This window comes from Saccopteryx bilineata, chromosome 10 (genome assembly GCF_036850765.1).
Source record: "Saccopteryx bilineata isolate mSacBil1 chromosome 10, mSacBil1_pri_phased_curated, whole genome shotgun sequence".
Taxonomy (NCBI): domain Eukaryota; kingdom Metazoa; phylum Chordata; class Mammalia; order Chiroptera; family Emballonuridae; genus Saccopteryx; species Saccopteryx bilineata.
In genome coordinates, this window is record NC_089499.1 from 51,889,754 (window position 1) to 51,910,867 (window position 21,114).

The 21,114-nt window shown below is 42.1% G+C and overlaps 1 protein-coding gene across 5 annotated transcripts in view; it reads left to right on the forward strand.

The window, feature by feature from the left end:
• The first annotated feature begins 701 nt into the window (after nucleotides 1-701).
• Nucleotides 702-21,114, forward strand: part of RAD18 (RAD18 E3 ubiquitin protein ligase) — a 154,353-nt gene continuing 133,940 nt past the window's right edge. For 2 of the 5 annotated variants that reach the window (XM_066245067.1, XM_066245068.1), the window contains exons 1-3: nucleotides 702-832; nucleotides 6,689-6,770; nucleotides 20,392-20,453. In XM_066245067.1, the coding sequence (XP_066101164.1) occupies nucleotides 782-832; nucleotides 6,689-6,770; nucleotides 20,392-20,453 (195 nt within the window). In that variant the 5' untranslated portion in view covers nucleotides 702-781. Of the gene's footprint in view, nucleotides 833-6,688; nucleotides 6,771-20,391; nucleotides 20,454-20,887; nucleotides 20,967-21,114 lie in introns of those variants that run through there. The other 3 variants (XM_066245070.1, XM_066245069.1, XM_066245071.1) reach the window with 3 other exon arrangements.

Below are 21,114 nucleotides of genomic sequence, written 5' to 3' on the forward strand. Positions count from 1 at the left end.
TAATTTTAGAGGGAAAAGAAGGGAGAAAGAGAGGAACATCAATCTGTTCCTGTATATGCCCTGACCAGGGATCAAACCGGCAACCTCTGTACTTGGGAACAATGCTGTAATCAACTGAGTATCCTTCCAGGGTGAAAAGAAATAACTTAAATTTAAAATTTTAATTTGATAAAAGCAAAAGCACCCATTTAAAGTCCAGAGGCCCTGTTTGTATACTTTGGCGAATGATACAGTGTGACCCTGAGCCAAGAAAAACTCATTATTTTTCTGAGTGGAAAGCTTTCTTTTGTGTAAACTGATACGTGATAATGCCTGCCTCCCAGTATTGTGATGGGGTTAGAGGAACTAACAGATATGAAAATGCCTGCACAGAGCAGGGACAGAGAATTATAGTAATTAGGAAGGGCAACCCCAAGGAGAAGGCATTAGCCTACCATGAAAGATTTGTAAGGACTGGATTTGTTTTGATTTCCACCCGTCTTTCCCCAACATTCCACAGGCATTTATTTATTAAGGTTCTGGTACAAAACCAGATGTAAGACTTTTAACCTTTTACCTTCTTCTAGGAGGTAAAGACACTAGTACTAGTATTGCGGCGCGCATAATACTAGTATCTTTGGCTGCGCCCCGCCCACGTACTACCACTCCCGGCAGGCTCCGCGCACGCGGCAGACGCGTCGCGGACTGTTGTCGTAGAGCAGTAGCGCGGGGAATTTCGAGTGGTATTGGGGCGCCGGAGGCCGGTGGGTGGTGGGACGCTTCAGCTTCCTTTGGAGAGGCTATGGACTCCCCAGTCGAGCCTCGGTGGCCTCCGGGCATGGAGGTCATGAAGGTGAGTGCTTCGAAGAGGTTGGGGGCGCCTGGGTGTCAGAGGGAGGCCAGCCCCGCCTTGACAGGACCCGGCGCCAACGGCCAGTTTGGGCCGGGTGCCGACTCTGCTCTGCCGCTCGCCGAGCGCGTGACTCTGGGCCTCAGTTTGCTGGGGACAGGCCTTGGTTCCATATGCTGAGCTGAGGGGGCGGTCTTATGGAACCAAGTGTTCTGCAGTTTAGCCACAACAGTAATAATGACCTCGAGAAAAAAACCAATTATTCTACACAGTGAAAACGACAGCGACAACAACCCTTTACGAGGGTTTACTGCCTGCTAAGCATTATGTAAACTCTCGCAGTACGTTAGTTGAGAATTTCCCAGAGTGACACTGGACATGGTTTTTGGTGGACCCTGCATCAAAAAGCATGTGTTTAATCACCTGGCGGAGCAGGTGGTTTCCTTTAAATTCTCTTTTATTTGTTTTAATTACCCTCAAGAAACAGTGCTGGTTTGCCCTAACTCCTTCCTAACGTATCCTAACTCCACTAAAGTTGTGCAGGTCTCTCTTTCAAACAAAGAAATCAGGACTCACGCTCAGCACTAGCCAACTCTTCATTTAGTTATTTTACTTAAATAATACTGTTTTGTGGCTACTTAGTTTTTGGCAAGGCATTTCAGTTTCGGCTCAAAGTAGTGGTGAGCCTGGGATTCCTGCTGTGTTTGGTCAAGTGCAAATACATTTTGTGGTGCTAGCTAAGAATCAGTTGCTTGGTTTTTCTCCTTACAGTGTGATCATTTTCGTTTTGTGGACAAGATCACTTTCTCATTCTCTTCCTCGGTTTTGTAAACGTGGGTATTATGTTATCTGCCCTACCTACTGGTAAGGCTGACTCAGGATTAAGTGAAGAGGCTTGTGGAAGGTTAAAGTATGAGGTCTTATTCCTCTTTTTATAGTCTGTTTTATATACACTCCTTGGGAACTTGAGATACAATCCCACTGTGAAAGCTGACATTGGAAAGGATCTAGGAAACCTTTGGTTTTGAGGCTGTGGTGGCCTTGGCACTAAGGTGCAGTGGAGAAGAGCATAATTCTGATGATCCTGGGTTAAATCTGGTCTCTGTCTCCATTTAACTGTGTGACCTTGAGTTAGTTACTAAAACTCTGAGCCTGAATTTCCTCAACTATAAACTGGAGTAAAAAACAGTTGATAGCGTTGGTTCAAAGAATTGATGAGTGTGGATAGTGAGCCTGTCTCACTTACTGTATACTTAATGTGTGTCACATAGTGGGTGCTCAAAATTTTTTGCTAGTTGATTGACGGTATCTGGAAGATAAGCATTTTATTTTTATTATTTTTATTATTTTTTTATTTTTCCGAAGCGAGAAGCGGGGGCAGGAGGCTGGGAGGGCGAAGGCAGACAGAGGGACTCCTGCTTGCGCCCAACCGGGATCCACCCAGCATGCCTACCAGGGGGCGATGCTCCCCATCTGAAGCATTGTTCCGCCGCAATCGGGAACCACTCTAGCGCCTGAGGCGGAGCCAACTTTGCTCCAATGGAGCTTTGGTTGGAGGAGAGGAAGAGAGAGATAGAAAAGAGAAGGGGAAGGGTGGAGAAGCAGATGGGCACTTCTCCTATGTGCCCTGGGGGAATGGAAGCCAGGACTTCCACAGGCTGGGCGGACACTCTGCCACTGAGTCAACCAGCCAGGGCAAGATAAGCATTGTTATTGGCACTTAACATCTGTTAACTTTTCAACCCTTTTTTGTTTGTTGTGTGGATTGGATTGAATAAAGTGGCAGCTCTGTGACTTGTAAAGCTACCTGCTTGTAGATATCAGCATATTGTATATATTTCTACAACTTTCACAGTATTTTTTAGAGCCAGGTTCCATGTCTTCTGTGGCTTTAATAGCTCACTGCAGCACTGAATTGAGGGTTCAGCACCAGAAAGTGTTCAGTGATAAAGTTGATTGAGCCCCATATTAGAATCATGAACGCTTAAGGTTGGGAAGCAAGCCCCCTCCAGTATTTTAATCCCTTTTAAAATATACTCTGGCCTGACCGGGCAGTGGCGCAGTGGATAGAGCGTTGGACTGGGACGCGGAGGACCCAGGTTCGAAACCCCGAGGTCGCCAGCTTGAGCTCAGGCTCATCTGATTTGAGCAAGGCTCACCAACTTGAGCCCAAGGTCGCTGGCTTGAGCAAAGGGTCACTCAGTCCGCTGTGACTCCCGGTCAAGGCACACATGAGAAAGCAATCAATGAACAACTAAGGCGCCGCAACGAAGAATTGATGCTTCTCATCTCTCTCCCTTCTTGTCTGTTCCTCTCTCTGACTCTCTGTCACTAAATAAATAAATAAATAATTTAAAATATACTCTGCCAATTTCTCATCAAGTTTTTTGAGTGAACTCTTCCAGGGACAAAGAATTAGCTGCTTCTAGATGTAGCTCTGTTTGAAGTTTTTTTTCTTATATTGGATAGAAATCTCACTCCAGATCTGTGGTTCCTAATCTAGGACCCATGGAAAGACTTTGGTATCTGGATTACTTACACATTTTTTGTTTGTATGGATGCTTTTCTGAGAGGAGAGTCCACAGTTTAATCTATTTTCAAAGGGATATGTGACCCAAAAAACTTAAGAACCTTTACTCTGATTATTGTCTTTTTACCCATTCCCTTCTTCCCCCTTGCACTTTGTCTACGTTAAAGAAATCCTGGGTGCCTGACCTGTGGTGGCGCAGTGGATAAAGCGTCGACCTGGAAATGCTGAGGTCGCCGGTTCGAAACCCTGGGCTTGCCTGGTCAAGGCACATATGGGAGTTGATGCTTCCAGCTCCTCCCCCCATGTCTCTCTCTCTCTCTCCCTCTCTCTCCCTCTCTCTCTCCTCTCTAAAAATGATTAAAGAAAAAAAAAAAAAATCCTGGGCCATCCCCTTGACCACTCTCTGTTTGGGTCGAGACACCTGTGGCGTGCATGCTACTGTCTTGAAATGGCATGACTGGAAATTCATACAAAACGTTATAGCTTATCTGTTGTGGTGTCACCTTCCACAGATCTTGCTTAGCATATGTGTCAGAACCACTCCTCCACCAAGGAGAGGATGGTTATATGCAATTTTCAACCTTTTTTATCTCATGGCAAACAAAGTAATTACTAAAATTCTGCAGCACATCAAAAAATATATGTTTTGCCTGACCTGTGGTGGCGCAGTGGATAAAGCGTCGACCTGGAAATGCTGAGGTCGCTGGTTCGAAACCCTGGGCTTGCCTGGTCAAGGCACATATGAGAGTTGATGCTTCCAGCTCCTCCCCCTTCTCTCTCTCTTCTCTCCGTCTCTGTTTCTCTCTCTCCCTCTCTGTCTCCTCTCTAAAAATGAATATATAAATAAATAAAATATATATTTTGCCAATCTGACAAAAAAAAAGGTATGATTTTGATTCATTCACACTGGACAGCTATTGTTGTGTTGGCTGGTATCATTTTTTTTTAATTTGCCAATCTAAGGGAAAAGAGGTCCGTGACCCTGACCATGTACTGTGTGTTTTAAAAATTCTTGCCACACACCAGTTTGCCTCTTGCGGGATACTGGTTGAAAATTGCTGATACAGAAAAACGCACAATAAACTGGATGCCAGGGCTCTGCTTCCAGTTCTTCCTCTGCTCTTAATTGATTTTCTTTTTTTCTTTTTCTTTTTTTACAGAGACTGAGAGTGAGTCAGAGAGAGGGATAGACAGGGACAGAGAGAGATGAGAAGCATCAATCATTAGTTTTTCATTGCGTGTTGCGACACCTTAGTTGTTCATTGATTGCTTTATCATATGTGCCTTGACCATGGGCCTTCAGCAGACTGAGTAACCCCTTGCTGGAGCCAGCGACCTTGGGTTTAAGCTGGTGGGCTTTTTGCTCAAACCGGATGAGCCCGTGCTCAAGCTGGTGACCTTGGGGTCTCGAACCTGGGTCCTCTACATCCCAGTCCTACGCTCTATCCACTGCGCCATCGCCTGGTCAGACTCTTAATTGATTTTCAACACAGTCTTCTTGCTTTTTGTGTCAGTTGTAGCTTACCACCTAAAATAATGGAAGATTTTGGTATTTTAATGTTTATTTCCTTGGTTTAACCATAACAAAAATTTCTCATTCTGACAGGTTATAAATGTATGTGTATGTATTAGGAAAAATTAAAATTCAGGATAAGAGAAAGGAGTAAATGAAAGTTGCTTATCATCCAGAGATAGCTACTGTTTCTTGTTTTCTCTTATTTTCCTTCAGTTTACCTTGTGTGTGTTCATGTACAGACATACTTACAATGTGTATATGCATTTAAATTTGGGGATCACTTTGGAGTCAATTTCTTGGGTTTGATCCAACCACTTTTAAGATCTTTAGTCTTAGTCTATAAAACTGGGATACAGATGCTATAGACTTCATAGGATTGTTATGGAGATTATACTACATAGTACTTTTATTATGTATTATTGTTGTAGATTTGTCCTTTGATTTTTTAAAAAATGTTTCCTTTAAAACATGAACATTTTTGTATGGCATTTTTTTTAAAAGCATTTTATAAAAATGGCTACATAATATATATTTCATCATGGAGTATTAGTGACATTAGGTTTGTTTTTTTTTGTTAGTTTGTATTTTTAAAATTTAGGTAATAATTTCACATGGTTCAAAAAGATACATGAGGCCTGACCTGTGGTGGCGCAGTGGATAAAGCGTCGACCTGGAAATGCTGAGGTCGCCGGTTCGAAACCCTGGGCTTGCCTGGTCAAGGCACATATGGGAGTTGATGCTTCCAGCTCCTCCCTCCCTTCTCTCTCTCTGTCTCTCCCTCTCCTCTCCTCTCTAAAATGAATAAATTAAAAAAAAATACATGAAATGAAAAGTTTGTCTCCCAACTTGCCCCTCTTCTATCCAGTTTCCTAACCTCTCTGACCATTATTTATTACTTGTGTCTCTTTTCAGAATTTCTTTATACTTATGTACAAAATAGAAATAGAATACATTTATTCTCTCTTCCCTTTTAAGCAAAAGATAGCATACCATATATACTGTCTTGGCAGTCTTTCCATATCAGTACATAAGAGAGATTCCTCTTTTTTGTCTTCTCTCAAATATCTTCTCAGTATTCTATTGAAAGGAATAACATTTTCTTTTAAATGATTTTAAAGATTTTTGGGTTGCAGGAATAGATGCTTTCCTGTTCGGTTGCGTTTCACATTGATACACATTTATTTGACTTTCCAGATTGTCCACTTCTCCCTCCACTGTCACTGGCCCTAGCCTTTCCCATGCATCCTCATTTGACTCCACTGTAAACCATGCAGAAGCCAGTAGGGAGACAGGAAGTTTAGTCCTGGCTGGATTCATGCCCTGTATGTGTGCCTGCTTCTCATTTGTGAAGTAGGGGTTTTAATTAGATAATTTCTAATGTTGGGCTTTAATATTCTCTGATTCGGTTTTTCCCCTCTATGCCTACTGGCTACTGGTACCTTCCCCTAGCAGTGACTGTAGGCTGGGGGATGGGCTCTGAAGAGGAGATGGCTTGCAGTAAGAGCTGGAAACACTTGGGAAGTGGAGCAGGAATTATTGTAGTCCTTTTGTGAAGGAGTCTGTACAGTATTGGCTTTAACTGTCTAAAGTGTTTTGGGTAACCTGAGATTTGAATGTGTACGAGTCCTATGGTTTTTTTTTTTTTCTATTCAGATCCCCTTTAAGTTTGTGTGGAGTTTGCTTTTGTGTTTTTATATTTGATAGAGAAGTATTACCCTTTTTTTAGGGGATGGATAAAGAGGTCTGAGCCAGACATTCCATTCTTGGTGTCTTTCTGATACAAGTATAATAGATATGCGTATTTGCATTTCAGGAAGTAGATGATTTGCTGCGGTGTGGAATTTGCTTTGAATATTTCAACATTGCCATGATGATTCCTCAGTGTTCACATAACTGTAAGTATGCACTGTTTCTGTGGACTAGTAAAAATGTGATTTTATAATAAGGTAGTGTTAACACCAAAGATAAGTACACATTTATTTCTCATTTTTAGCTTTATCTTGAAGTTTTCAGAAGGTTTTTCTACCACTTCCCCTTGAATATTGAAGTTTTTACAAAGCCTGTATTTTCTACCACCTCCCTTTTGGATATTTTTATGGCTTTTAGAACATTTGTGGCAATAAAGATTTTGGTCATAATATATGGTTCTTTATTTGCCAAGTACTTTTAGATGTTAAATTTCAGAATTTTTGTTTTTAGCAGGATAGTAGATACGTGTTTCAACTGAGAAGTAGTTTGTGTAGAATTCTGAAGTTTAAAAATCCCAGTGGAGAATTCTACCACTAATGAGTATTACAGTTTTATCACTTAACTGCTGTGTGATGTTGGACAGACTCTGGTATCGGAATCTGCAGTACTTCTCTGTATGGGTTCAGTATGTGAAGATTTTTTATGCTTGATGTTTGTGACACGGGGTGAGCCTGTCATTATGCGGATCTGGCTGTGCAGTTTATGGATATTCTAAGTTCATGATCTCTCTGTCTTCTATTTTCAAGTTGATTTGTCTTGGAAAGTTAAAACCCCCCCAATAAGTTTGACTTAAAAAAGTGCTGTTAGTGGATAGTAAGCTTTGGTGGAAAAGTTTCTGTAGAGAAGACATAAGGGGATGGTGGTGGCAGCAACACGGGCATGGCAGACATACTTAGGCTTGACTCGGGACTCCCAAGTCACTAGGTGGATGAGTTTGCAAATGCTGAACATTTCTTCAAAGGTAAAAATTTGGTGAACATTTTCTACCTTAGAAGATGGTTGTAAGAATGAAATGTGCAGAGCCCAGTGTGTGGCACATTATGGGCTCTTAATAAATGTTAGTTTCCTTTCTAGGCCAGATTCACATTAATAACCAAGATAAGTTTTGGTGATTGTGTTTAAAGCATCTTTATTTAGGTATAATTTACATAAAATAAAAACATCTATTTTAAGTGCATAGTAAAGTATGCAGGTGTTAGTTGTTAGTGAGTTTTGACAAAGGCATATACCATGTAACCACTGCAGTTAAGATACCGAACATTTCTATCACTTGATCGAGTTCTCCCATCTCAGTCGGTATGGCTGCAGGCATTCACGGATGGGTCTGTTTCTGGACTCTCTTCTGTTCCATTGATCTACATGTCTATTGTGCCAGTATCACTTTGTCTTAGTTTCTGCAGCTTTTTGTGAGTCTTGAAGGCAAGCTCTGTAAGTACTACAACTTTGTTTTTCTTTATCAAAATTATTATGTTCTTTTAGGATGTTTTCAATTTATATGCATTACTGTATATGCTATAAATTTTAGATTCAGATCGCAAATTTCTACAAAGATGCCTCCTTGGCTGTACATTGGGGTTGCGCCAAATCTACAGCTCAGTCTGGGGAGAACTGAAACTTGACTAGTGCTGAGTCTTCAGTAGAGGAGCATGGTATGGTCCTCCATTCTTTTTTTTTTTTTTTAAACTTTTTTATTTTTTAATTTTTTAACAGGGACAGAGAGAGAGAGTCAGAGAGAGGGATACATAGGGACAGACAGACAGAAATGGAGAGAGATGAGAAGCATCAATCATCAGTTTTTTTTTGTTGCAACACCTTAGTTATTCATTGATTGCTTTCTCATATGTGCCTTGACCGCGGGCCTTCAGCAGACTGAGTAACCCCTTGCTCGAGCCAGCGACCTTGGGTCCAAGCTGGTAAGCTTCTTGCTTAAGCCAGATGAGCCCACGCTCAAGCTGGCGACCTCGGGGTCTCGAACCTGGGTCTTCCGCATCCCAGTCCAACGCTTTATCCACTGCGCCACCGCCTGGTCAGGCTGTCCTGCATTCTTTAGCTTGTCTTTACTTCTCCCCATGGTGCTGTTAGCTCTCAGTGCACAGGCCTTGCACATAGAAATATAGACTTGTACACTGGCCTTTTATCTTGTGATCTTGCTAAATTCACTTTTTAACTCTGGCATCTTTTTGCTGATCATGTCATGTGTGAATAAAAACAGTTTTATTTCTTCTTTTCTAATCTGTATGCCTAAATTATTTTTGTGTTTACACAGGCTAGTAGTACCTCTAGTATGCCGTTAAGTAGAAGTGGTATAGGTGCACATCCTGTCCTTTTTTTTTTTTTTTTTTTTTTTTTTACAGGGACAGGGAGAGAGTCAGAGAGAGGGATAGATAGGGATAGACAGAGAGGAATGGAGAGAGATGAGAAGCATCAATTATCAGTTTTTCGTTGGGACACCTTAGTTGTTCATTGATTGCTTTCTCATATGTGCCTTGACTGGGGGCCTCAGCAGACCGAGTAACTCCTTGCTGGAGCCAGCGACCTTGGGTCCAAGCTGGTGAGCTTTTTGCTCAAGCCAGATGAGCCTGCGCTCAAGCTGGCGACCTTGGGGTATTGAACCTGGGTCCTTCCGCATCCCAGTCCGACCCTCTATCCACTGCGTCACCGCCTGGTCAGGCCACATCCTGTCCTTATTCCCAGTTTTATGGGGAAAGCATTCAGCATTTTAAATATGTTAGCTCCAAGTATGTGTTATGTCCTTAGTATATACATTTTCATACATTTATCAATTTGAAGTAGTTCCTCTGTGCTCTTAATTAACTGAGAGGTTTTTGTTTGTCTTAATGCAGTGGTTCTCAAACTTTTTGAAGTCGGGGCACATTTAAAATCCTACAAATAATTGTAGGTACACTATATACAAATTTCTGAGAAATATGTTATAATAATTAAGTCAAATATTAAAGAAAAAAAAAAAGTCCAAGTGTGCTTTTAGGGTAATTAAATGAAATAAATATGACAAAATTAAATTTATTCTGACATTAAAAAACATTTTTATGTTACATTTTTTGAGTTACACTTTTTAGAATTTGTAAAAAAGGGGTTAAAAAATAAAAAAAAACGACAAAAATGTTATCTTTTTATATATATAGATACATTCTTAGTTGGCAGGTCCCTGCGTGAATATGTTGTTTTTTCATTTTTTTTTAAAATTTTTTTTAAAATTTATTCATTTTTAGAGAGGAGAGAGAGAGAGAGGGAGAGAGAGAGACAGAGAGGGAGAAAGAGGAGAGAGAGCCAGAGAGAGAGAAGGGGGGAGGAGCTGGAAGCATCAACTCCCATATGTGCCTTGACCAGGCAAGCCCAGGGTTTTGAACCGGTGACCTCAGCATTTCCAGGTCCACGCTTTATCCACTGTGCCACCACAGGTCAGGCTTCATTCTTGTGTTTATGAAAAACATGAGCCTGATGTGTCTTAGTGATTTCTTCAATGTTTGGGCATATATTTGAAAGGCAAACTCATTTCCTTGTCAGTACATTGAAGAATTTCTTTCTTTTTACTCTTGTGTTGAGTCCAGAAAGCCCCCACCATACATATCATCTTAACTTTACACCAAACAAAGGATAGAAGAAACTTGCCTCCAGTCTTTCCGAGGAACATGGGGGGCAGTGTAAACAATCCAGCACCACAGCTTAACAGCCTTTTGCAACCTAATCAGGCAAGTGAGGTGGGGGTTGGGCAGACTGTCAGTTTACAGCCAATTCCCCACACCTTTGTCTCCCAAAAATCTAAACTCCAAAAACCCTGTTGGTTTTTTGGTCCCCAACAGGCACATATTTCTCTGGAATATCATAGGGCACACCTGGAAATCTTCTAGGGCGCACCAGTGCTTCTAGCACACACTTTGAGAACCACTGTCTTAAGAATGAGTGTTGAATTTTGTCGTTTGTTTTCTACTCCTATGGAGATACTTTACTTCCTTTATTTTATAATATTTATTTATTTATTTATTTATTTATTTTTTACAGAGACAGAGAGTGAGTCAGAGAGAGGGATAGGAACGGAGAGATGAGAAGCATCAATCATTAGTTTTTCATTGCGCGTTGCAGCACCTTAGTTGTTCATTGATTGCCTTCTCAATTGTGCCTTGACTGCGGGCCTTCAGCAGACCGAGTAACCCCTTGCTGGAGCCAGCGATCTTGAGTTCAAGCTGGTGGGCTTTTGCTCAAACCAGATGAGCCTGCGCTCAAGCTGGCGACCTCGGGGTCTCGAACCTGGGTCCTCTGCTTCCCAGTCTGATGCTCTATCGACTGCGCCACCGCCTGGTCAGGCACTTCCTTTATTTTATAATATGATTAATTACATTGGTTGATTTCTTTTTAAGAGAGGAAGAGGGGGGAGAGAGAAAGAGAAACATCGACTTCTTGTTCCACTTATTCATACCATCATTGGTGACTCTGTATGCGCCCTGACTGGGGAATGAATTTCAGCATACAACCTCAGCATGTTGGGATGACTAACTGACTGAGCTACCCAGCCAGGGCCTACATTAATTGAATTTTGAATGTTAAAACAACCTTGAATTTCTTTCTTTCAAGAGATTTGTCCACTTCATCTAAGCTGTTGAACCGTTGGTGGTGCAGTGGATAGAGTGTCGACCTGGGATGCTGAAGACCCAGGTTTGAAACCCCGAGGTTGCTGGCTTGATCGCAGGCTCACCAACTTGATTGAGCGTGGGTCACTGGCTTGAGCATGGAATCATAGACATGACCCCATGGTGGCTGGTTTGAGCCCAAAGATCACTGACTTGAAGCCCAGGGTCTCTGGTTTGAGCAAGGGGTCACTAGCTCAGCTGGAGCCCTTCAGTCAAGGCACATATGAAAAAACAATCAATGAACAACTAAAGTGCCACAACTAAAAGTTGATGGTTTTCATCTCTTTCCCTTCCTGTCTGTATGTCTGTCTCTAAATAAAAACAAAAACAAAAAACTAAGCTGTTGAGTTTATTGGCAGAGTTTTAATTTTATTTATTGATTTTATGGGGGTAGGGGGTGGGGATGGAGTGAGAAGTATCAGCTTGTATTTGCTTTACTTGAGTTCATTGCTTGCTTGTTGTATGGGCCTTGACCAGGCAAGCCCAGCGTTTCGGAGACCTCAGCATCCCAGGTCAGCGCTCTGTCTACTGCACCATCACAGGCCAGGCAGCATAAGAGTTTTTAATACTCTTTCCTATTGTCTTCTTTATGTCTGGAGGATTGGTAGTGATGTCCTCTTTTATTCTATCTGCTAGAAATGTGTATCTTTTTTCTTGATTGCTCTAGTTAGCAGTTTGTCAGTTTTATTGCTCTTTTTAAAGAACCAGCTTTTGGTTCATTGTTTTATATACCATATTTTGTCTTTTTCTTCTATTTCACTGGTTTATATATTTTTTTCTTTCAGAGAGAGGGAGAGAGAGACAGGAAGGCAGAGAGGATGAGAAGCATCAACTTGAAGTTGTGAAAAAATTTACTTGAGTTATTCAGTGACTGATTTTTTTATTTTTTTTTGTATTTTTCTGAAGCTGGAAACGGGGAGAGACAGTCAGACAGACTCCCGCATGCGCCCGACCGGGATCCACCTGGCACGCCCACCAGGGGCGACGCTCTGCCCACCAGGGGACGATGCTCTGCCCCTCCGGGCGTCACTCTGCCGCTACCAGAGCCACTCTAGCACCTGGGGCAGAGGCCAAGGAGCCATCCCCAGTGCCTGGGCCATCTTTGCTCCAATAGAGCCTTGGCTGCGGGAGGGGAAGAGAGAGACAGAGGGGAAGGAGGGGAGGGGGGTGGAGAAGCAAATGGGCGCCTCTCCTATGTGCCCTGGCCGGGAATTGAACCCGGGTCCCCCGCACGCCAGGCTGATGCTCTACCGCTGAGCCAACCGGCCAGGGCCTGCCTTACAAAGTTTAATTACCTGGGTTGCCTTGAACTCTGATTTTTGTTTCTTTAACGAGCAAGACTGATCTGCTGTTTGACTCTCTTCCCTGCACTATGGTCTCTAGGCCCTGGCCAGTTGGCTCAGTGCTAGAGTGTTGGCCTGGTATGTGGATATCCTGGGTTTGATTCCTGATCAGGGCACGTAGAAGAAGTGACCATCTGCTTCTCCACCCTTCCTTCTCTCTCTACTCTCCCCCTTCTCTCTCTTTCTCCTTCTCTTGTAGCCATGGCTCAATTGGTTCAAGCACATCTGCTCTGGGCACTGAGGATGGCTCCATGGAGCCTCCACCTCAGGTGCTAAAAATAGCTTGGTTATGAGCATTGCCCTAGACAGGCAGAGCATCAGCTCCAGATTGGGGTTGCTGGGTAGATCCCAGTCAGAGTGCATGTGGGAGTCTCTCTCTGTCTCCCCTCCTCTCACTTGAAAATGAAGGAAAAAGAAAGGAAGAAAGAAAGAAAGGAGGGGAGGGGAGGGGAGGAAGGATGGAAGGAAGGAAAGAAAGAAGGAAAAAGAAAGGAAGAAAGAAAGAAGGAAAGGGAAGGAAGGAAGGAAAGAAGGAAAGAAAGAAAGAAAAAAGGGAAGGAAGGAAGGGAAGGGAAGAAAGAAAAGGAGGGAAGGAAAGGAAAGAAAGAAAGGAAAAAGGAAGAAAGAAAGAAGGGAAGGAAGGAAGGGAAGGAAAAAAGAAAAGAAAGAAAGAAAGAAGCAAAGCAAAGCAAAGCAAAGAAATTGCTTTTCTGGTTTGGGCTGTGGTAGAACTGTCATATTAGCCATTGTCCAAAGTCTGAAAATAGCTGTTTCCTTTGGTCCTCCAGTGTTTTAGTTGTTTGTGGAAAAAGAGTAATGCTAGGCCCTTTTACTTTCTCATGGACAGAGGTATAAGTCTCTTATAGATTTTAATTATGTTATTTTAGGGAAGAAAGACTTTACTTTTTATGAAGTCAGCGAACTCCACTCAGAGAAAAATTAACTTTTCATTCTTTTTTTTCTTTGTCACTTAGACTTGTCACTGATGTCATCATTTTTTTTTTTTTTTTACAGGGACAGAAAGTCAGAGAGAGGGATAGATAGGGACCGACAGACAGGAACGGAGAGAGATGAGAAGCATCAATCATCAGTTTTTCGTTGTGACACCTTAGTTGTTCATTGATTGCTTTCTCATATGTGCCTTGACCATGGGCCTTCAGCAGACCGAGAGTAACCCCTTGCTCGAGCCAGTGACCTTGGGTCCAAACCTTTTCTCAAACCAGATGAGCCCGCACTCAAGCTGGCGACCTCAGGGTCTCAAACCTGGATCCTCCCGCATCCCAGTCCAATGCTCTATCCACTGCACCATCGCCTGGTCAGGCTGATGTCATAATTTTTATTTATTTATTTTATTTATTTATTAAAAACAATTTTTTTTTTTGTATTTTTTTCTGAAGCTGGAAACGGGGAGAGACAGACAGACTCCCGCATGCCCCCGACCGGGATCCACCCGGCACACCCACCAGGGGCGACGCTCTGCCCACCAGGGGGTGATGCTCTGCCCCTCCGGGGCGTCGCTCTGTTGAGACCAGAGCCACTCTAGCGCCTGGGGCAGAGGCCAAGGAGCCATCCCCAGCGCCCGGGCCATCTTTGCTCCAATTAGGCCTTGGCTGCAGGAGGGGAAGAGAGAGACAGAGAGGAAGGAGGGGGCGGGGGTGGAGAAGCAAATGGGCGCTTCTCCTATGTTCCCTGGCCGGGAATTGAACCCGGGTCCCCCGCACGCCAGGCCGATGCTCTACCGCTGAGCCAACCGGCCTGGGCTAAAAAAATTTTTTTAAAAAATTTATTCATGTTAGAGAGGAGAGAGAGAGAGAGAAAAGGGGGAGGAGCAGGAAGAATCAACTCCCATATGTGCCTTGACCAGGCAAGTGCAGGTTTCGAACCAGTGACCTCAGCATTCCAGGCCGACGCTTTATCCACTGCGCCACCACAGGTCAGGCTATTTTATTTATTTTTTAATACAAGGACAGAGATAAGAGTCAGAGAGGGATAGATAGGGAAAGACAGACAGGAATGGAGAGAGACGAGAAGCATCAATCATCAGTTTTTCGTTTTGACACCTTAGTTGTTCATTGGTTGCTTTCTCATATGTACCTTGACCGTGGGCCTTCAGCAGACTGAGTAACCCCTTGCTCGAGCCAGTGATCTTGGGTACAAGCTGGTGAGCTTTTTGTTAAAGTTAGATGAGCCTGCGCTCAAGCTGGCGACCTCAGGGTCTTGAACCTGGGTCCTCGGCACCCAATCCGACGCTCTACCCACTGTGCCACTGCCTGGTCAGGCTATTTCTTTATTTTTTAGTGAGAGTAGGGGAGATAGACAGACTCCTGCATGTGCCCCTACTGGGATCCACCTGACAACCCCTGTCTGGGGCTGATGCTCTGCCTACTGGGACCATGCTCGCAACCATGCTATTTTTAGTGCCTGAGGCAGAGGCTCCATAGAGCCATCCTCAGCACATGGGGCCAAGGCACCCAAATCAGTCAAGCTATGACTGTAGGAATGGGGAAGGGGGGTCAAGGGAGAGGTCGAGAAGCAGATGGTTGCATCTCCTAAGTGCCCTGACTGAGAATAAAACCTGGGACTTCCAGCTCTGGCTGGATATCGCGGTTGGGTGGGGCATCACCCCAAAATTCAATGGTTACTGGTTCAATCCCCAGTCAGGGCACATATAGGAATGGATATTTCTGTTTGTCTCTTTCTCTCTCCCTTCCTCTCTCTAAAATCAGTAAAGTAAATATTTTAACAAAACAAAAACTGCCTGACCTGTGGTGGCGCAGTGGATAAAGCGTCGACCTGGAAATACTGAGGTCGCCGGTTCAAAACCCTGGGCTTGCCTGGTCAAGGCACATATGGGAGTTGATGCTTCCAGCTCCTCCCCCCTTCTCTCTCTCTCTCTTTCTCTCTCTCTCTCTCTCTCTTCTCTCTCTCTCCTCTCTAAAAATGAATAAATAAAAAAAAAAATAAAAAAAATAAAAAAAAGAGGCAATATACTATTCTTTTAGGAAAATGTTGTGCTTTTCTTTTATATTCTTAGGAGGTAGCAGTGTGAAACGGAAGAGAAAGTGATACACACAGAAGGGATGTAGACTGATACGGAACTGCACTTACAGAAACGCTGGAGTGCTGGTTGTTAGTTGGAAGGATATTTTTCTTAACATTGGAACTGGAGGCAGAGGCTCGTCTGCCCAGATTTCCAAAACCTTCAATAATAATAATAATAATAATAATTATTATTATTATTATTAGAGAGAAGCCAGGAGGGAGAGAGAGAGATAGGAACTTTGAACTGCTCCGGTATGCGCCCTGACCGGGGAATTGAATGGCAACCTCTGCTCCAGGATTATGCTCCAACTAACCGAGCTATCTAGCCAGGGCTTAATTTTGATGATTTTTAGATAGACAAAGAGGAAGAGAGAGAGAGGGGAGGATGAAGGGAAGCATTTGTGGTTTCACTCAGTCATGCATTTTTTGGTTGCTTATGCATTATTTGGTTGCTGCCCATGTATGCCCTGACCAGGGATCGAACCTGCCCCCTGTTGTTTTGGGATGACGTTCTTTACCAACTGAGCTAACCAGCCAGGGCAAAATTATTTTTGAAATCGCTCATTTTCTTATAAAATTATTAAGATCAAACACAAAAAGGGTTGGTTTAAGTTTTAGAAATTTGCTTTTTACTGTACTAGGCTCTTTTGATATTTGAAAGCCAGTAGATAGCTATGCCCTGTTTGAGATTAGAAATACCTCCTTTCCCAAGGCTTGGATGATTCTCTGAAGCTACCCTTAATGTCATTGTTTTATTTATCTTCTCCTTCCCACACCGCTCATAGTTGGGCCCTTGGGTGGAAAAACATACTTCACAGGTGATTTAAATAAAGCCACCTAGGAATACATGAGTCCACAGCTCTGCAGCTGCTCTGTCTTGAAGGGAATAACATGGTTGCTCACTTGAGAGTAAATTAATTATGTTGGTCTGCAGTTCACCAGTACATATATTTGGTAGCAGTCTAGTAGACTGAAATGAAGCCAAGGGACCTACTTTTGACTAACCCCTGGTTCTCCATGTATCAAAACAAAACACATACGAGATTATGCAGAAGAGAAAGCTGTTGCCTCATTATACATACTCTGGTGCCTATGATTATATTAATTAAATATTAGTTATGTAACTAATACATATATTTTATAAATAAATTATAAATACTTAAAATAATTAATTAGAATGATCTTAAGAACATGAGATCTATTACTTGCCTTTGCCATCTATTATTAGCTCTGTGATCTTAGGCAAGTTGGCTAGGTCCTGTGCTGCATTTTCCTGCTTGTAAAATGGAACTAGTATTAGTAAAAACTTCAGGATTGCTGTGAGGATCAAAAGAGTTAATACATGTAATGTGCTTAAAACAGCACACAGTAAGTATACAGTACAGTGTTCTGTTAAACCACAAGAAATTGCCAATATTTGTCTTTTTCTCACTTCCCCAAAATGATTTTAATGTGGTTCAACCTAATAGCAAAAGCATATTATTATTATTTTGTATTTTTCTGAAGTGAGAAATGGGGAGGCAGAGAGACAGACTCCCGCATATGCCCGACCAGAATCCACCCGGCATTCCCACTAGGGGGAGATGCTCTGCCCATCTGGGACGTTGCTCCATTGGAACAGGAGCCATTGTAGCACCTGAGGCGGAGGCCATGATGCCATCCTCAGCGCTCAGGCCAGCTTTGCTTCAGTGGAGGCTCTTGTCTGCGGGAGGAGAAGAGAGAGACAGAGAGGAAGGAGAGGGGGAGGGGTAGAGAAGCAGATGGGCACTTCTCCTGTGTGCCCTGGCTGGGAATTGAACCCGGGACTTCCACATGCTGGGCTGACACTCTACCACCGAGCCAGCCAGCCCAGGGCTAAATTTTGAAAAAATAATAATTGTTGTTTAATCAGAATTACATATTATGGATATGGTTTACTGACCAAAATCCAATGAATCAGTATGATTTGGGTTAGGGCCTGGGAAACTGAATTAAAATCAACAATACACTCCCCAGGTAACTCAAATGAGCTGCCATGTTTGAGAATTCTTGACTTACACTATTACTCAGGAGAAAGGAATTTTGCCTCAGAATAAATCATACCCCACGTTTCATCCGTATCTAATTTTGGTGATATGTATATAGTAGATCAGACTTTGGACTTCAGAGTTGATGCTGGAATGAAATAAGACTTTTGGGGCTGGTGAGATGGAATGTGTGTATTTTCTACAGAAGGACATGAATCTTTGAGGGCAAGAGGTGGAATGATATGGGCTGCATTGTGTTTCCCTCCAATTTGTGTGTTGAAGCCCTAAATCCCAAAATGATGGTATTTGGAGATGGGACTTCTGGGAAATAATTAGGTTTAGACAAAGTCATGAGGGTGGGATTCTCATTGTGGGATTAGTGACTTTATAAGAAGAGACCAGAGAGCTTATTTTCTCTCTCCTTGCCATGTGAGGACACAATGAGTAGGAGGCCATCAACAAGCCACGAAGAAAATTCTCACCAGAAATTGACTATACTGGCACCTTGATCTTGGACTTCTTTCTTCCAGACTGAGAAAATAAAGTTCTGTTATTATAAGCAACCAGTCTGTAGTAAACTGCTCACAAAAATTAGGAGATCGAGGAACATGCTTTCAGCCTTTTGTATAGTGCATTTTCACCAATGAAATAAAAGTTGGTTTTGCATCTCATTTGTGTAATTGAACAACTTTTTTTGACTTGTTGACTTTTCTGATGTTCTTGTTTAATATATTCATTTTGAAATATCCCCTAATTTTTGTGAGCAGTATATTTTGTTACAGTAGCCAGAGTTGACTATGATACCCAGTTCCTTCCTCCAGTCCTCAGTTCTTTGTATCATTGCTGTTATTCATTTCACTTAAACATAAAGCATATATAAGCATAAGTGATTTAATACTTTGTATTATTATTTTGAACAAACTGTTATCTGTTAGATCAATTAACAAGAAAAATAAAAGCTTTTACTTTAAGTTATTTCTTTTTCAGTGCTATCCTTTCTTTTTGTAGATTGAGTTTCTGAACGATCTCATTTTCCTTCTCTTGGAAAAATTTTTTTTTTTTTTTGTATTTTTCCGAAGCTGGAAACGGGGAGGCAGTCAGACTCCTGCATGTGCCTGACCGGGATCCACCCGGCATGCCCACCAGGGGGCGATGCTCTGCCCATCTTGGGGTGTCGCTCTGCTGCAATCAGAGCCATTCTAATGCCTGAGGCAGAGGCCACAGAGCCATCCTCAGCGCCCGTGCCAACTTTGCTCCAGTGGAGCCTTGGCTGTGGGAGGGGAAGAGAGAGACAGAGAGGAAGGAGAGGGGGAGGGGTGGAGAAGCAGATGGGCGCTTCTCCTGTGTGCCCTGGCCGGGAATCGAACTCGGGACCCCTGCACGCCAGGCCGACGCTCTACCACTGAGCCAACCGGCCAGGACTCTTGGAAGAATTTTTTAATGTTTCTTGCAGGGCAGGTCTACTGGAAGCTAATTCCCTCCATTTTTATTTGCCTGAGAAAGTATTTCTCACTTTTGCAGGGTCCTTTCTCAGGTATAGAATTCTGGGTGTTTTCTTCCTCTTAACACCGAATCTTTCACTTCACTCTTTTCTTTTTTGTGTGTGTGACAGAGACAGAGAGGAACAGATAGGGACAGGCAGAAAGAAAGAGAGAGAGAAGAGAAGCATCAATTCTTTTTTGTGGCACCTTAATTGTTCCTTGATTGCTTTCTCACTTCACTGGTTTCTTGCTTGCATGGTTTCTGTACACTTGGATCTAATTCTTATCTTTGCTTCTCTATAGGTAATTCTTATTTTTGCTCTGGCTTCTTTCAAGATATTTTTTGTTTACCTTTAGCTTTCTGCATTTTTGAGTATGATATTCCAAGTCGTAGGGTTTTTTTGCATTTATTCTGCTTGGTGTTCTATGGACTTCCTGGATTTGTGGTTTGATGTCTGACAATAATTTGGGGTAAATTCTTAGTCATTGTTGTCTTAAATAATTTTTGTTTCTTCTCCTTTGGGTAGTGCCATTACATAACTTTTTTTTTAATTGATGTTTTTTTTTTTTTTAAATACTCTTTATTTTTATTTTATTTATTCATTTTAGAGAGGAGAGAGAGAGGGAGAGAGAGAGAGAGAGAGGAGAGAGAGACAGGGGGGAGGAGCTGGAAGCATCAACTCCCATATGTGCCTTGACCAGGCAAGCCCAGGGTTTTGAACCGGCGACCTCAGCATTTCCAGGTCGACGCTTTATCCACTGCGCCACCACAGGTCAGGCTAACTTTTTTGTATTTGACCCATAGTTCTTGGATACTCTGTTGTGGCTTTTATTTATTTATTTTTTTGGTCTTTTTTTTCTTAACATGTATATATCTTATTTCAAAATTTATATTTTAGAATGTTAGGCAGTGGAGATATCTGATATGTTTATACAGTATCTATCCCAGGTCTGATCTTACATGTATGTTTTCTATATTTTACAGATGGAGTTTATAGAGAGTGATGCATATTGCTTATGGAGCTGTGGTGTCCTAGGGATTCATGATTATTATTATTTGATATGTTTCTCCTAAAAATGCTATTCAATCACATTTGCAAATGTGCATAAGTAGAGTAGAGGTACTAGAATATTGAGATTATAATGATAAACCTTAATGATGGGAGCTTAAGTTAGATTTTGTTAGAAGTCAAATATTTGTATTATTAACATAGCCTAACTAATTGATGTTGCATTTATGTTTTTGCAGATTGTTCCCTCTGTATAAGAAAATTTTTGTCCTATAAAACAAAATGTCCAACTTGTTTTGTGGTGAGTTTTTTTTCCTTTTTGTTTTAAAAGAACTTACTCATTTGGTGCAAATATTTTTGCTTCATGTTTACATAAAAGCCCACCGGAAGATGTGTAATTATTGAATTAAGCTGTATGACAGGCATTTTCAGAAAGGACCTCTACAGCACATATGGGAGAACTTGAACTTTGTTCAAGTTTTTATGGAGATTTCTGATAACCTAAATGTATTTTAAGAGGTAAAAACTAATTTTAAGGTTAGAACGTAGCACTCAAAATCATAAGACCCATGTTTTTACAGTTTTTCACTATTTATAGTTTTTCACATTGGGTAGACAGATGGTAGGATTATTATTTATTTGCAAATGACTGATGTAAGTATTTGTGCAGAATGCAAAGATTCATGGCCCTGTTGCTGAACCCAGCCTAAATGGTTTCTTACCTCTTTCCCAAAGCAGGCCTTCAGGGACAACACTAGGAAATTTGTTGTTAGTGGTTTCTGAAGCTTTTCAAGTAGTGGAAATGGATGAAAAGGTAGGTTAAAATGGAAAATAAACATAAGTAGAAGTAAAGAAAAGTAAGAAAAGAGAGACAGTAAGGTCAGTTAGGACATTTGGACTAAAGGGTTTGGGTTTTAGTTTGATGCCTGTGGTAGGCACGAGTTGTCAGGACGTCACTGAAC